The sequence below is a fragment of the Aspergillus saccharolyticus genome, assembly GCF_003184585.1.
Source record: "Aspergillus saccharolyticus JOP 1030-1 unplaced genomic scaffold BP01scaffold_10, whole genome shotgun sequence".
In the NCBI taxonomy this organism is placed as follows: Eukaryota; Fungi; Ascomycota; class Eurotiomycetes; order Eurotiales; family Aspergillaceae; genus Aspergillus; species Aspergillus saccharolyticus.
Window position 1 is genome coordinate 902709 of NW_020290620.1, and position 14373 is coordinate 917081.

The 14373-nt window shown below is 44.9% G+C and overlaps 5 protein-coding genes across 5 annotated transcripts; 3 read left to right on the forward strand and 2 right to left on the reverse strand.

The window, feature by feature from the left end:
• The first annotated feature begins 82 nt into the window (after window positions 1-82).
• On the forward strand, window positions 83-1020 carry BP01DRAFT_20720 (cyclin-dependent protein kinase regulatory subunit CKS1). The gene is made up of 5 exons (XM_025571061.1): window positions 83-276; window positions 367-506; window positions 563-707; window positions 778-836; window positions 889-1020. Exons 2-5 carry the CDS (start codon window positions 403-405, stop codon window positions 923-925), a joined length of 345 nt encoding a protein of 114 aa, XP_025432682.1. The 5' UTR covers window positions 83-276; window positions 367-402; the 3' UTR covers window positions 926-1020.
• A 4933-nt stretch (window positions 1021-5953) lies between these two features.
• On the reverse strand, window positions 5954-7324 carry BP01DRAFT_373104 (E3 ubiquitin-protein ligase RNF103; the record flags this gene model as incomplete). The annotated part of the gene is made up of 3 exons (XM_025576770.1): window positions 5954-6600; window positions 6663-7126; window positions 7185-7324. The coding sequence occupies 3 exons, from the start codon at window positions 7322-7324 to the stop codon at window positions 5954-5956; spliced, it is 1251 nt and encodes a 416-aa protein (XP_025432683.1).
• Window positions 7325-8174: 850 nt separating this feature from the next.
• On the forward strand, window positions 8175-9151 carry cyp3 (putative peptidyl-prolyl cis-trans isomerase). Its single transcript, XM_025574762.1, has 4 exons — window positions 8175-8333; window positions 8440-8585; window positions 8638-8775; window positions 8828-9151. The coding sequence occupies exons 1-4, from the start codon at window positions 8264-8266 to the stop codon at window positions 9017-9019; spliced, it is 546 nt and encodes a 181-aa protein (XP_025432684.1). The 5' UTR covers window positions 8175-8263; the 3' UTR covers window positions 9020-9151.
• Window positions 9092-12747, reverse strand: BP01DRAFT_390930 (alanine--tRNA ligase). Its single transcript, XM_025578040.1, has 6 exons — window positions 12335-12747; window positions 12127-12272; window positions 12043-12069; window positions 11950-11985; window positions 9477-11885; window positions 9092-9420 (listed from the first exon to the last, which is right to left on the reverse strand). Exons 1-6 carry the CDS (start codon window positions 12576-12578, stop codon window positions 9247-9249), a joined length of 3036 nt encoding a protein of 1011 aa, XP_025432685.1. The 5' UTR covers window positions 12579-12747; the 3' UTR covers window positions 9092-9246.
• BP01DRAFT_415135 (uncharacterized protein) lies at window positions 12705-13395 on the forward strand (the record flags this gene model as incomplete). Its single annotated transcript, XM_025579114.1, has 2 exons — window positions 12705-12823; window positions 12945-13395. 2 exons carry the CDS (start codon window positions 12705-12707, stop codon window positions 13393-13395), a joined length of 570 nt encoding a protein of 189 aa, XP_025432686.1.
• Between the last annotated feature and the right edge of the window lie 978 nt (window positions 13396-14373).

Genomic DNA, 14373 nt, shown 5'->3' on the forward strand with positions numbered 1-14373 from the left:
GTCAGTAGGCATATCCACCTTTAATTTTTCGGCACCTCAGGCATCAACATGGACAACTCCACTAGCAGTATCCCAAAGAGTTGCAAAGCCACTGAATCATCTTTAATCGACCCCTCTCCCTCGGCCCAAGCATAATTGAAAAAAACTGTAAAGCCATCAAGACAGTACTACATCACAGGTCATCGAACCTCCAGTCGCGTTGCTACAGTGACAGGTGTTTGAGTTTATCGATCGCGGTCAAATTACACGTGTGGCAGTTATTGCATTGCTTAGCTAGTGAGTGTGAATACAGAACCACAACCTTTATCCTTAACAAGACCTTAAATTCTTACTAATGTTGACTGTACTCTATTTGCACACTCACAGTTCTTCTATTTGAGATCGTTGACTCAGCTGTTCCCGATGGATATCGATTTGAGCAGAAGAAACAAGAAGCCACGTCTATTGCTTGAATCAGAACGTGAAAGACTCGAGGAGTTCATTGACTCTATTCACTACTCTGCCAGGTGAAGGACTCGCTGAAAGCGTTTGCGAGTTGTTCTAACAATAATTTGATGACCAGATATTCCGATGACCAATTCGAATACCGACATGTTCAACTTCCCAAGAACATGCTCAAAAAAATACCGGCCGACTACTTCGACAACGCCAAAGGAACCCTCAAACTGCTCTGGGAGGATGAATGGCGGGCACTAGGTATAACTCAGGTACGCTTGTTTGATAGCGAAGCTCCCATGGCAACTCAGAGGGACACGGCGACTCTAATTCACTGCACAGAGCCTGGGCTGGGAGCATTACGAAGTGCATGAGCCAGAGCCACACATCTTATTGTTCAAGTGAGCTTATAAGCTTTTCCCGAGGAGTTTGGATTCTGACGGTATAATATAGACGGCCCCTCAACTATCAGCCGCCATTGTCTCACTAAGCAACATGCAGCATCGTGGGACTTCGCCAGGCTTTCCAGTTCCAAACAAGAGACCGTGGGTCTGCGAGCGGAGTCCTTGCGCGACTATTAAGGAAGTGCACGCAAAAATCCGATCAGACAGTTGCGCCATGCAAAGGATGCCTCACGTTGACTGTTTACATGTGATTCCATTTCATCCTGACAAGTCAACTCATGTTACATGCTTGGCGAAATCTCGCCCACTAGGTGGCCGCGAAGCTACTGCTAACCTTCTGTACTTCGATTTCTGGCCAACAAAGTCGGTATGCAGACAGTTGCGCCTTAGGCTAAATGCTCTGTGAAGTGCCCACATCGGAATCAGCGGCTGAGGAGACATGGGCTTCGATAATCCGGTATTACTATACCGGGGATCAGTGTATGGATATGACTTTAAGATAGTTATCTATCGATTATGACAAATCTTGATAATCACTTTCATGGCCTCCATTGGCTTGTTACACCACACGTATTAAAATGCTCTTCTCCTTGGCTTTATTATGAACTTTCAAAAAAATCCTTTGCTCAGTGAAACTGACTCTACCTGCAATGATAATGGTATTTCATACATCGTACGGCGTGCGTCTTGCACCATGATGTCAAGTTACGCGAAACCTGTATTGATAATGCAGCGCTGTTACTTCAGCGCGTCTGCGCCAGCTTCGTGTGTTTTTTGTTCTCTTACAAAAGCGTGCCACGAACCCGTCCACAGGATTCGATCAGGACTTGAATTGATATTTCTCTCGCAACCACAGCCCAAAGGAAGGAAGCCACACAGATTGACAATGCAAAACCAATCTAAACCTGATTCAAAGCACAGGTGATGACCTGTCGGCATATTCCATCAACCAAGTCATACACAGATTTCCAGGATATGTGGCTGCTGTTACCTAGTCCCGGAATTCCTCGGCCAGCGAATTCCAGATGGCGATCCACCTAGTTAGTCACTTGCTCAGGGAAGATTCATAGATAGTGTAAAGCCTTACTGTGGCTAGCTAATCGTACAGTCAAAAACCTAAGGTTGCTGTGGGCTCCAATCTTGGGCTTTGCTTGACTTTGTAGCCAGCTCTTGAGTTATTGGTCAAAGCCTTGAGAGTCTTGACAGTGACAGATTCTACTGCACGCATTATTTTACAGACTCAATCCGCAGGTGCCCTTGAGCGAAGGCAATCTTTGTGGAGTCCAGTAGAATTGTAAGAGTGTCTTCTCATCGGCCCATACGCGCCTTTTATATTGTGCAACTCATAAGAAGTAAGACATAGTAGGAAAGAAAGCAAATCCATTGCCCATGCAGGCTATTTCTATACTACCTTACCACGTAAGCAAGCGAAAACGTTGCGCCACCAACGCGAGCACCTCCACAGAAAAGCTTCGAGTTGCAATGAGCCTACATACTTGATCATAGATGCATGTGGCATACCAAATGCACATTTTGCGCAACTTTTCTCCGTGTTATAACCGCACCCCGCTTCGCGGAAGACAGAATTGCTTTACAGTCGAGCTTGACGAAGTTCATCGCCACCACTGAGTACTTTCGGATTATTCAGACCACTAGAATCTCAGGAGTTTACCTCAACACCGGTCCAAAAATGACATTCCTGGATCCTATTCGCCCTTCATCTCTAGCCTGACCAACGGTTGGGGCTAGAAAACTTGACAGGGCCGGGTATGTTAAAGGAAGCCCCGACGGTGATCACCGCTAGGTGTATCTTGAATCTAGCCCCAGTTCTGGAATTGGCGATTTCCGTGATATAGAGACTAAGGAAGACAAGTCAGGATAAGACTTGTTCGTGGTTCAGGAGGCAATAGCCTGGATATCAGACATTGGTGGGGGTCCTTTAAACCTCTGTCCTCGACATTCGGCTTGAATAATTCGACTCTCGCAGGTTGAAAGGCCGCTCATCGATGGACAAACTTGTTGGTAAAAAACTTGCTTCGCTTTGCAGCTGTGAATTATCAAACTGTAATCTCTGCTGTGACAGGTAGGCAGGACAAGCATCTCAGAGAGCAAGTGCAATAGAGGATAGCTTAAAGCACCTCCAGCTGTAAACAGGCATCGACCTCGGTATTATTGCCGAGTAATTCGAAGCGCATCCGGCAGTAGTAATATGCGATCTGTAAGACATATAAAATGAGCCGCATAAGGCGTGAAGAGTCCGGTAAAACCATTCAAGTACTAGTTGGTTCTGGGTGATGACATCTTCGCAAAGCATGGTCAACCGCCGTATCAGATTGCTTGGAAGCCTTGAAATAGAGATGAACAACTATCTGAACACTTGGTGTCGTTCGATCAACTTGATACAAGGCTTCATTGTACGCACAGGGCGAGCTGTTGCGAATCATGTGTTTGTATAGATAGAATGGCTAAGCTGACAAAGAGTTGGAGAGGATTTGAAGACCCAGCTGGTGATGATATGATCTATGGCAGTTTATAGCGGACACACGGAAAGTACAAAATTCTGCGAGCAGAATAATAAGCCGAGGATATTCAATCTACAGATAAATACTATATGTTATACTGTATTCTAAGATAATATAGCTATAATTCTCTTTATAATATAGCTTATTTAGCTTTAAATACTATAACTCACTTTATTACATTTCCTAATATCTTATAGTTAAAGATATTATAAAGTTACTATTATTATAGTAGTAGTTATATAGGAAAACAACAGTTCGGTGTCGTGCTGGTTGGGTGCCCGATTACATTAACTAGAGTATTAATTGATTATATAATCGAAAGCTGAGAGGAGCGGAGGGGAGCGGAGGATAGAGAAGTAAGTGGAGAGGCTTAGAAACCGTCCACAGTTAACTAGGTAGCACTACACTTACTAGTACTTTGAGGAGTACCGCCCTAGGGAGACGGGAGATGGGGCAAACCCAGGGGAAGAGTAAAGCGTCCAATTATTAGGGCCTATGGGCGGTTGCTGCTGCCTTAAGCATTATGTAGAAGCGGACTAAAATCACAAGGGAATGAGGCATTTCGCTAGTGGTATACAAGGCGGCAAGTGGACCCTTTAAAGTTACTTTTTCAAGTAAACCCGAATAGATTCTGCTGGCGGAATCAGTTACTACTAAGACTGGCTCTATATGCCTCTAATAGAATCCTAATGTAAGAGAATAATTATAGATATTTTTTTAAATAAGGATTGTGTTCAAAGACCCTGATAATTCCAATGTAAGTAGACTCTAAGATACAATTTAGCAAGGGAAGGTGTCCGCCTTGGTACTGCTAACCTGGTGGAGAAGGAGTATTTAGTTTACTATATTAAAATAAATGCAGGCGGAGTAGAAAAACTGGTAGAATTGATCATACACGGCTCGCTAGTCCTATACTACCAAAAACACTAAAACACTACTGAAATGACCGAATTTGACATCAATTTTAAGATAGATTTCTTAGATTTCTTTAACTGTTTGAGTAACTACTATTCAGATAATAACTTAGATAGCTCAGAGCTCTAGAGTAAAGTTTAAATTGTATTATTATTAAACTGCTAGTAGTATTGAACGCGGATGAGCTGACTATAGATTCAGGATATTATACTGTTAATTATAAGATACTAAAGTAGCATCTTAGACAGCATCTTAGACAGCATTTTAGGCGGCATTAAGAGTGCACTAATAATTATAAGAAGATTTACTTACAAATACCAAGTGCGCTTATAATGCCAAGAAAACCACTACATTGTATGTGGTTTAAGGCCAATGTCTTTAGAATTACGGGCGGTGTCTATAGTCGATATCAGTTATATTACATTAAGTTGCATCTTAGGCTATAGACTGCCGCTTTGCAGTTGAGGAGGAACGTTACTGAATTTTCTTTGGTTTGGGGGTAGATGGGCTGCCTTGTCTACTACTAGCAGAATGCGTTGTAATTTTTAGCTCGCTCCAAGATTTTTACTATAATAACATGGTAACTATAGTCTAAGTAATTATAGAAGATAATAAACACCTTGCAAAGTAATGATCGGGGCTGCTATAAGTTGTTATTAAAGGTTTCACCTGTTATCAAAGGTGGCGACGGACTTCTCTCCTGGGAACTGAATAAAACAATCCACCACATGGTAACATGTGGTTAAGGCGCTGAGCTTGAGGACTAAGGTATTCTGAGTATCAGCGCAAGGGTCTTCAAGGTTTGACAGCGTCGTTACCATTTTGCTTTTCCCAATGACGTCATCCACGCACATTGATTGGTGGGAAGTTCGTAGTTTTGATTGAAGACATTACTCCTAATTCATCATCATTCATTGTCCCAGGATAGCTGTGGATGTAAAGTCGAAGCAATGTCACTCGGCCCTCCCCACGGGAGTCTAATGCCAAAGTCCGCACGTGAGTCTAATGCCAAGTAGTGAGGAGAACGACCTACTCGACTACTAAAACATACCATCCCACTGACTAAAGGAGAATAAATAAGTGGTAGATGGGCTTGATTTATGCCGTACCTTAAACCTGCATCAACACATATGAGACTTGCATTGAATACCTTGGTTTTCACAAGCAGAAGGAGTAATCCCCGACCTGTAAAGATATAATCAACCGAGTCAATTACCTGACCAAAGCTATGATCCATTCTCCCAACACCACGCGATATGACCAGAGACGGGAGTGATTCCGAACAACGAATGCCAGAATCTACCCGGTCCCTACGCATAGTCCTGAAACGTTTGTTCGGCGACCGAAGACGCAAAGCACCGCTTATGACCCATTCGATATGTCACTAGAAGCAGGGCAAACGTTTGCAATCTAATTGATTCACCAGGCGGCTTCTGTGAAATGCTCCGAAACAGTCACCAATGGAGATGTCGGTCTATGGCGCAAGACCTGTTCTTTAGTCCAAGCAAGCGACGAATCCGAGCATGAAGTCAGTTTGATCCAATATTTTGAACAAGTATTGTTGCCAGATCGGTTGACGGGGCGTCGTGCTATACAGCCGGAAATGTAAATGTCAGGAGATAGCGAGCATGAGGCCAAATAAATCAAGCCACAACTCAAGAGAAAAGCATCCACGGCTCAAACAACGGGTCCAGCCTCAAGCTGACTGAGTGTGCGGTTATTCTCCAAGCGAGCAGCGACCACTGCATGCTGTGTGAGACCATTCCCAGTGCGGCTTTGCCTGGAAGTCCTAGGGTGAAAGAACCGCAAAGGAAATAAACCATGTCTGTTGTTTGCTCGGTTGGTCTGTGGCGCTACTTCAATTGGGTAGTTTAGACTCTGGCTGTTGCCGGAGTCAGATCTTCGCCAATTGCCAAAGCGAGAGAGGACATTCCTGTAAGCTGGTGATGCTCGCTGTGCGCCAGGTAATGCCAGTGGATATTCAGGGCCACTTGTTTGCCCTCCTCCTAAGAAAACTGCCTGAGGTTGGGTCGGCCTCAGGAGGCGACGACTGGTGCGTTCGAGGTCGATGGTATGGTCTCGGACTTCCACTCGTGGCTTCGGAACATAATAATCTGCCTTACAAAGAGGACAACAAGCTCTCCTACTTGTCAGCCAAGGGTCGACACAAGAAGCATGAAAAGCGTGACCGCATGTGAGTCCACGTATATCATCGTCATCCTCAATTGAGTCAAGGCATATGGCGCATGTATCGCCTGGATTAGCAAGAAGCTCGGCGGGAACGGCCGTACGTATCTGATTGTCGACATCATCGTCGTCATCATCTGCTTTTGCCGCAGGCTGCATTGACTGTCAGTTAAGAGCAAAATTATTCGACGATTGCTACTTTCCTTGACATGGGTCTGAAGTTGAGCAAGTACGGAATTGTCCAAACACTTTTCCCCAAGTCGGGTTGCTGAGTGACCGTTATGCTGCAGTCGTTCTTCAGCTTGAGCATTAGAAGATTCAAGCTGTCGATTATCCTTTGATGGTGACGTCGCCACCAGAGGAATGTCGAGAGAAACCGTAGATCGCGCATGGCTATTCAATAGGTTATGATCACTGGTAACGGAAACTGCAATTCCTCCCGCAGTAGAGAGGCCCTCGTTGGCGCGAGATGAGCACCAAGCTTTGTATTTAACGAGAGGGAAACGCTCGTTAACCTCATCCATACTCATCAGTTTCTTCTCGCGACGTCGCCGATGCGTCCGAGGCATGGTTATCAGATCAATAGGCTCCCCTGCTTCTTCGCCGCGCATCTGTCGGTTCCGCTGGTTATACCGGAAACAATATTTAACGCCAACAATAATCCTAGAGCTTTCGGTCAGGTCCGACATGCAACTGAACGGTATGATCAACGGGCGCTTACCATAAATTCGTGAATACAACGCCGAAACCAAGAGCAACAAAGAATAGTAAAGGTGAGCTCGTAGGGCTGGTGTTGTTATTGTCTCCAGTATGGCCTGTGCTAGTCGCACTCGAAGTCGGAGCAGTGGCTGTTGGGGACATTTCGACCAAAGGGACGCAAGGAAGTCGGCCGGAGGTGAAGCAGGTATCAACACACGCAAGTTAGGACAGTATGCCTAGAGACACAGGGTTGAAGAGAATCCGTATGAGTGTGATGGCGGGAAGAATGGATATTGCTGTATGCCCTTAGCCGGGTGAAGGCGATACTTTGGTAGAGATATTATTGCCTCAGAGGACAATGCCGACAATGCAGTTCATCTAGCCTGAGACCATAAGATGGAAGTGGCAAGGAAAAGGGGCCGCAACAGTTCATCACTGATTCAATTAAGCCAAGCGTATCAGGGCCCTATGTCGGTATGGTAAAACTATGAATCATGTATCAGATCCACCGCTGGGGATGAGATCTAGAGGATGGAGGGGTTTTTCTCCACAATGAGCTTGCCAAGTACTGAGGGTGCAACCGGAGAGTCACGAGACGGCTAGTGTAAGTTAATAAATTAGTTAGTCCATTAGCTAATACTACCCAAGTACAGAGTAGTTAGTTAGTGATTCAATTGGTACTTAAGTTAGTTAATTTAACTGAGTACATGTAGTCACCAGCCCTGAACTTCATTCATGATATTAAGCTATGCTTCAGGAATATCGAACATTGGTTCGATTGTATGGGGCTATTAGAGTAGAAGTGTATTACCATGTGTGTATATCACTGATGAATATGACTCAGCATATGCTTGTTGATTGATAGCAATCAAAGTTCAAGTAAAGTTTTTCGATTGTTCGGACTACTCCGTAGACAAGTTGACCGAAATTAGTGTATGACTTAGCTAATTTCAAGTGGGGGGAATATGTAAGCTAGAAATTGGTTAGTTACTTTTGCTATCAACATTTGTAGGAAATGGCAGGAATATATGTGAGCAGAACGTCGCCCAGCTTGGCCAATACTATATCGCAGTCCTGGAGATTGTAAAGATCTAAGATATTATGGCGAATGCGACCGGGTCTCCTTCCAGAGATACCAACCCGGTGGTCTTCTTCGATGTCGCCCTAGGAGGTAAGCTAAACAACAGTCTTTCTAGGCGCTGTATAGCTCAGTCACTTCCACCACCAGCTCCGTCTCAACTCATGTCAGAATGCTGAAGCAAGCGTCTTTTACATAGGGGAGCCTCTAGGTCGCATTAAAATGGAACTTTTCGCGAATATCACACCACGCACAGCTGAAAATTTTCGCCAATTCTGCACTGGAGAAAACAAAAGTCCCCAGGGACGACCCCAAGGATACAAAAATTGCAAATTTCATCGCGTGGTATGTCCTGACCCAGGCCCAGCTCTTCGCAAGCAGTGCTGACTGGAAATAGATCAAAGATTTCATGATCCAGGGTGGAGATTTCATTAATGGCGATGGGACGGGGTCTTGCACCATCTATGGAACACCGAGGTTTGCAGATGAGAATTTCAAAGTAAAGCACAGCGATGCGGGTATGCTGAGCATGGCGGTATGTATCTGGATATAGGACAGCATCTCGAGATAGGCTGCTAATATTCTAGAATTCTGGGCCTGATACAAATGGTTGTCAGTTCTTCATAACCACAACTGCTACCCCATTCCTAGATGGTAAACATGTTGTGTTTGGGCAAGTAGTGGCCGGACTTGATATCGTACGGATGATAGAGAATACTCGCACAACCAGAGACAAGCCCAACCAGGATGTCGTTATCATACAATGTGGCGAAATGTGATCGAGTGCCGTTTTGAAGAAGCGAGGCACGACATTGAGCTCAGAAATATTAGTTTTACGGTCTCAGGCCAAAGAGGAAGAAAGATTATAAAATTCCTAGAGTAACAATATTGAATTCAAATTTGTGTTGGGACAATAGGCAACCTTTGCGGAGACACAGAAGTAAACAAAGCACCAGGTCAACTTGATTCATGTGAGAATATAGCTAAGCCGACAGCAATTCCCATGCTAGAGTTTGAACTTTGAGAGATAGTCGGAGGCTAACGCGATAGCTTCGTCGATTTTTTCAGGGTTCATTCCATTGCCAACAGAGGTGGGCCCCTTGCCCCCGGCCTTACCTCCAACTGCGCGAGACACGACAGTAGCCCACTCAGTGGCAGAAGCACCTTGGTCACTCGTTGCCTAAGAATTAGTGTCAGCAAACCGCAGAGGGAAAAATGAAAAGAAGACCAGGCTACCTTCGAGACATGACAGCCATGTGCGACACGGCCTTGCTCAGGACTCGCAGCCAGAACATAGACGCTCTTATCCGACAGCTTCGACTTTACGTAGTTAATAGCTTCGCTGACTGCTTTGGCATTCGCAGAAATGGGAAGCTTAGTTACAAACCAAGTTTTATCGGTGTTTGCTGGGTCCTGAAAGAAGCTGGTGATGGTGTCAAGAGCGGTTTTTGACTCAAGCTTCTGCTGCGCCTTTTGTTCGTCGAGAATTTGTTTGTTGATGCGAGCAAAGCGTTCTCGAAAATTTGATTTCTGTAGAGCGGAAATTGAAAGCTGGTTGAGCTCCGCCTGGATCTGTTTTGCATCCTTTTCTTTGTCCGACCCTAGGGGCATAGCCTCTAAGCGATCGAGCCGCTTGCCAAAATCCTCAGCAAGGCGCTGCACAGCGTGCGCATCTTCTCCGGTGACGGCGATGATCCGGCGAATCCCTTTAGCTATGCCTCCTTCTTCCAAAATGATAAGATCCTTGATGTCCCCGGTCTTCTGCACGTGGGTTCCGCCACAAAATTCGATACTGACCTCTTTCCATCTAGGATCTTTCACATTCTCTAAAATCTCACCGACCTCCACTCCGACAGAGACAACACGAACAGGGTCGGGATACGTTTCGCCAAATACAGCTCTAACTCCTGATATTTGGCGAGCAGTGGCCAAAGGGACTTCTTGCGAGTAGACTGCACAGTTTTGGCGGATATACTCAGTTGAGATCTCCTCTATTCTTGCCAAATCTTCGTCCGTGATGGGTGATTTGTGGGAGAAGTCAAATCTGAGCTTTTCAGCAGCGACAAGTGAGCCTTTCTGTTCAATGCCTTCGCCCAAGACTGACTTCAAAGCAAAGTTGAGAATGTGTGTGCCGGTATGATTGTTGCGAATGGGCCACCGACGGAGTTCATCGTACTCGCAGATGACCGTGTCTCCAACGGCAAGAGAACCATACTTCATGAACCCCGTGTGAAGGACATAGCCGGCATACAGCTGCACATCAGCAACCTCGAGCTCTGCCTTGCCATCAATAATAATCCGACCAGTGTCATTCTCCTGGCCTCCTTGCTCCGCGTAAAAATTGGTGCGATCAAGAATGATGCCAAGTTGTTCGCCCTCAGCTATGCCAGCTGTCGACGAGTGGAAGGATTTGCCTTGGTATATAGCCTTCACTTGTGCATTGATGTTGCCCTTTCCGAACTTAGCAGTATCATCGGTCTTAGGGACGCCGCTCATCAATTCCAGCTTGCCTAGGTCGTGGACGTCCAGCTTGACTGTATCGGCTGCTGCTTTTTTCTGGCCCTTGCTCGCTTCTTTCGCTTTGAGGCGTGCCTCCTCGAACTCGCTATCATCAATCTGCAATCCACGTTCCTCTGCCATGATACGGGTCAAGTCGACAGGAAAGCCGAAAGTATCGTAGAGCCTCCAAACATCGGCACCATGAAGTTTTTCATCGCCTTTGACCTTAGCTTGCTGGGCATAATGTTCAAATTGGCGCTCACCACGATCCAGTGTCTTAGCAAAGGACAATTCCTCTTCATCGAGGATTTCCATGACATCAAACTGCTTCTTCTTCAACTCTGGGAACATGTCGCCGAGCTGTTCCACAACAGTAGGGACGAGCTTCGAGAAAAAGCTTCCAATCTCCACCTGGAAATACTTGCGGGCGTAACGTGCGCCGCGGCGCAACACTCGACGGATAACATAACCACGTCCCTCGTTATTGGGCATCACACCATCCGAAATTGCAAACATCAGCGTTCGGACGTGATCTGCGATTACACGATACGCGGTGTCAATGCCATCTGAGTCATCAGCTCCGAACTGCCCGCGATATTCGCGGGCTCCAGTGACATTTCTGATTACCTCAAATAGAGGAGAAAAGACGTCGGTGTCATAGTTTGACGACTTGTCTTGCAATACTGATACAAGTCGCTCGAAACCCATCCCAGTATCAACGTGCTTGTTGGGAAGCGGCCGCAGGGACCGATCCGACTCACGGTTATACTGTATGAAGACGTTGTTCCAGATCTCGAGTACGTTGGGGTCGTCCTGATTCACAAGGTAGGCAGCATTGCGCCCACCAATCCGGTCGTAGTGAACCTCACTGCAGGGTCCGCAAGGACCTTGGTCACCCATTTCCCAGAAATTGTCTTTCATATTTCCAGGAAGAATGTGATCCTCCGGAACGCCGACGGATTTCCAGAGCTCTTTTGCCTCGAGATCAGGCTCAAGACCACCTTCCTTGCTGCCTTCAAAGTATGTAACATAAAGACGTTGGGGATCCAAGCCATATACTGTGGTTAGCAACTCCCAGGAATAGCGAATTGCTTCTTCCTTGAAATAATCACCGAAACTCCAGTTCCCGAGCATCTCAAAAAAGGTCTGTACAGCGGACATTGTTGGCATTATTGACCAAAAGTGACGGTTTAGTCTGACAAAAACTTACGTGGTGATAACTGTCCTTGCCAACATCGTCAAGATCCTACGGCGAATGAGGTTAGCAGAACGTAAATCTGTCAGTACATTGTTTCACACTCACGTTATGTTTTCCTCCAGCACGGATACACTATACATGGAGTCATTAGCAAGACAAAGTGCACAAGAGGTTGGAAATAATCGTCACCTTCTGAGAATTGACCGCTCTCTTGAGGTTGGCGAAATCAGATTGTGGATCAACTGTGCCCAAGAAGATAGATTTGTACTGGTTCATTCCAGCATTGGTGAAAAGCAGCGTTGGATCGGCGTGAGGTACAACGGGCGACGAAGGAACTATTTGCCCATCACGAATGAGTTAAAAGTGGATTTTTCCAGCAGAGAACGCTGTCGCTCACCGAATGTGTGACCATTTTCCTTGAAATACCCAAGAAAAGTATCTCGGACTTTTTTGGATGTCCAGTCTACCCTTGGCGGGTCACTTGAAGCCATGCTGAACGATCGTAGATAAGATTTTGCTGGTGGTTTGTTCCGAAGTGGGGGATTGTGAAAGTGGTAGAATATTCTGGGTTTCGACCTAATGGACGATAAGAGATGAGTCAAAGCCAGGTCCCCGTTCCTTGAGAACCGATAGATATTCATCAAGCAAATCCCCAGTCAAAACTAGTTTTTTTTACTCCGCAACGGATGCTGGGTCATTTATTCCCCGTTCCTTGATTCTTTGTGTTTTTCATCCGATCCTAAAATCAGTCAAGTACTTTGTAGCTAATGGCGCTGCAATCTGGCTGTGCGGACATTAATCGCGGGAGAAAACGCCCCGCAGAAACTGATCCAGACATCGACCACCAGCCTCTAGCTAAAAAGTTTAGTCATTTACACTTAAGTATGTACATCATTCTTACTACCCTCGGTAAAGATATTTATGCAACCAGCATCCACAGGCAACCGAAAAACCTTGGAGACTGATTCGTGTTTCTTTCTAGCTCCTTTGACATTTTACGATGACAGCTCAACCCGAGAAAGGCTTGCTTCCTCTAGTGATGGCGATCAGATGATGCTGGATGATACCAAGCATACAATCTATATACATGATATGGATACAGAGCTAGCAGATATTGAAAACATGGACAATCAAGTCACAATTCTCTCAGGGGTGGTGGACGCACTTTCAGCAGTTTCACGAATGCTGGTGACCAACGACAAGGCTCAGTGTAAAGAGCTAGTACTTTACAGGGAGCCTACATCACTCACAACTCCAGCAGAGAGTGAGAATGTACGAAAGGCACTTATTGCTACAAGGGAACGTGCTCGGAAATCATCACACTTAAAGCATGATCATGATTATGTTAGCCCTTGTGAGTCACATGTTGTGAGATTCTGTGAGGGTAAGGGAGATGCCGATGCAGGCCATTTGGCTTTTGGTGAAAAGATGGATATTGATGTAACAAATCCATTATAGTTCAACAAGTCTTCAACATGGACCCCTGAAAATCATAAGTAAAATAACAATACTATATCAATATAATCAATAGATAAGCTATTATTATATAGAAGGTCTTAAGTATTCATCATTCCTATTATTGTTAAAGAGTTATAAAGATGTAAGATATTATTATGGTGGTTTTTGTGATGGTTGATATCCTGCTGTATGTTTCTGTCTTCAGACAGATATCTCTTTAGTTATCTCACCTTCCTGAGCTTCCTTCTTCCTCAACTAACTTAATCAAGAGAAATCATATCTATTATAATAATTTATATTATCTAGGAGTACATTATACCTCTTATAATAGTTTGAAGTCTTTCTATCTTCATAAATATATTATTTATCTTTATATCTTTTGATGGAGTGATGATTCTGTTGAATTGACCTGTCTACCTACAGAACTGTATGATACAACTGGGCCGAAGGCGGTGGGCCAACCAGCCGATTAGGGGCCTGAGATCAAGAGTTCTGTTATATTCTTCTTAGTCCTTATAGTATAAAAGCTCTTCCAAAAGGAAAGAAGTAAAACTAAAGTTAGTCTTTTGGATTTTCTAATTAGATAAACTAAGTAAAGTATAATAAAGGTATAAATTAGAGTAGTCTTAGAAGATACTCTAGTAAACTACTACTTGTCACAATGCAAACCCAGAGCACCTATCCGACCTGCTTGATCCAACCGATCTGTTTAACCCCTTGACTTACTTATTCCTAAATAGATAACCCACAATCTGCTTAAATCCCTATCTGACCTATAATTGTTATGGTTCAGTGAGGAGACCTATTCCATTATGATGATGTTGTTGTTGTTTTCCTGAGATGAAGACGGAAATCGACTCCATCGAAATAATGCCCGAAGGCGGATACGAACGGCAGGATTCGCCATTGCTGAAACCACCACAATAATTTTTATTGACGGAACTCCATGGTTTCGGGCCTCTAATTGGCCGGTTGGCT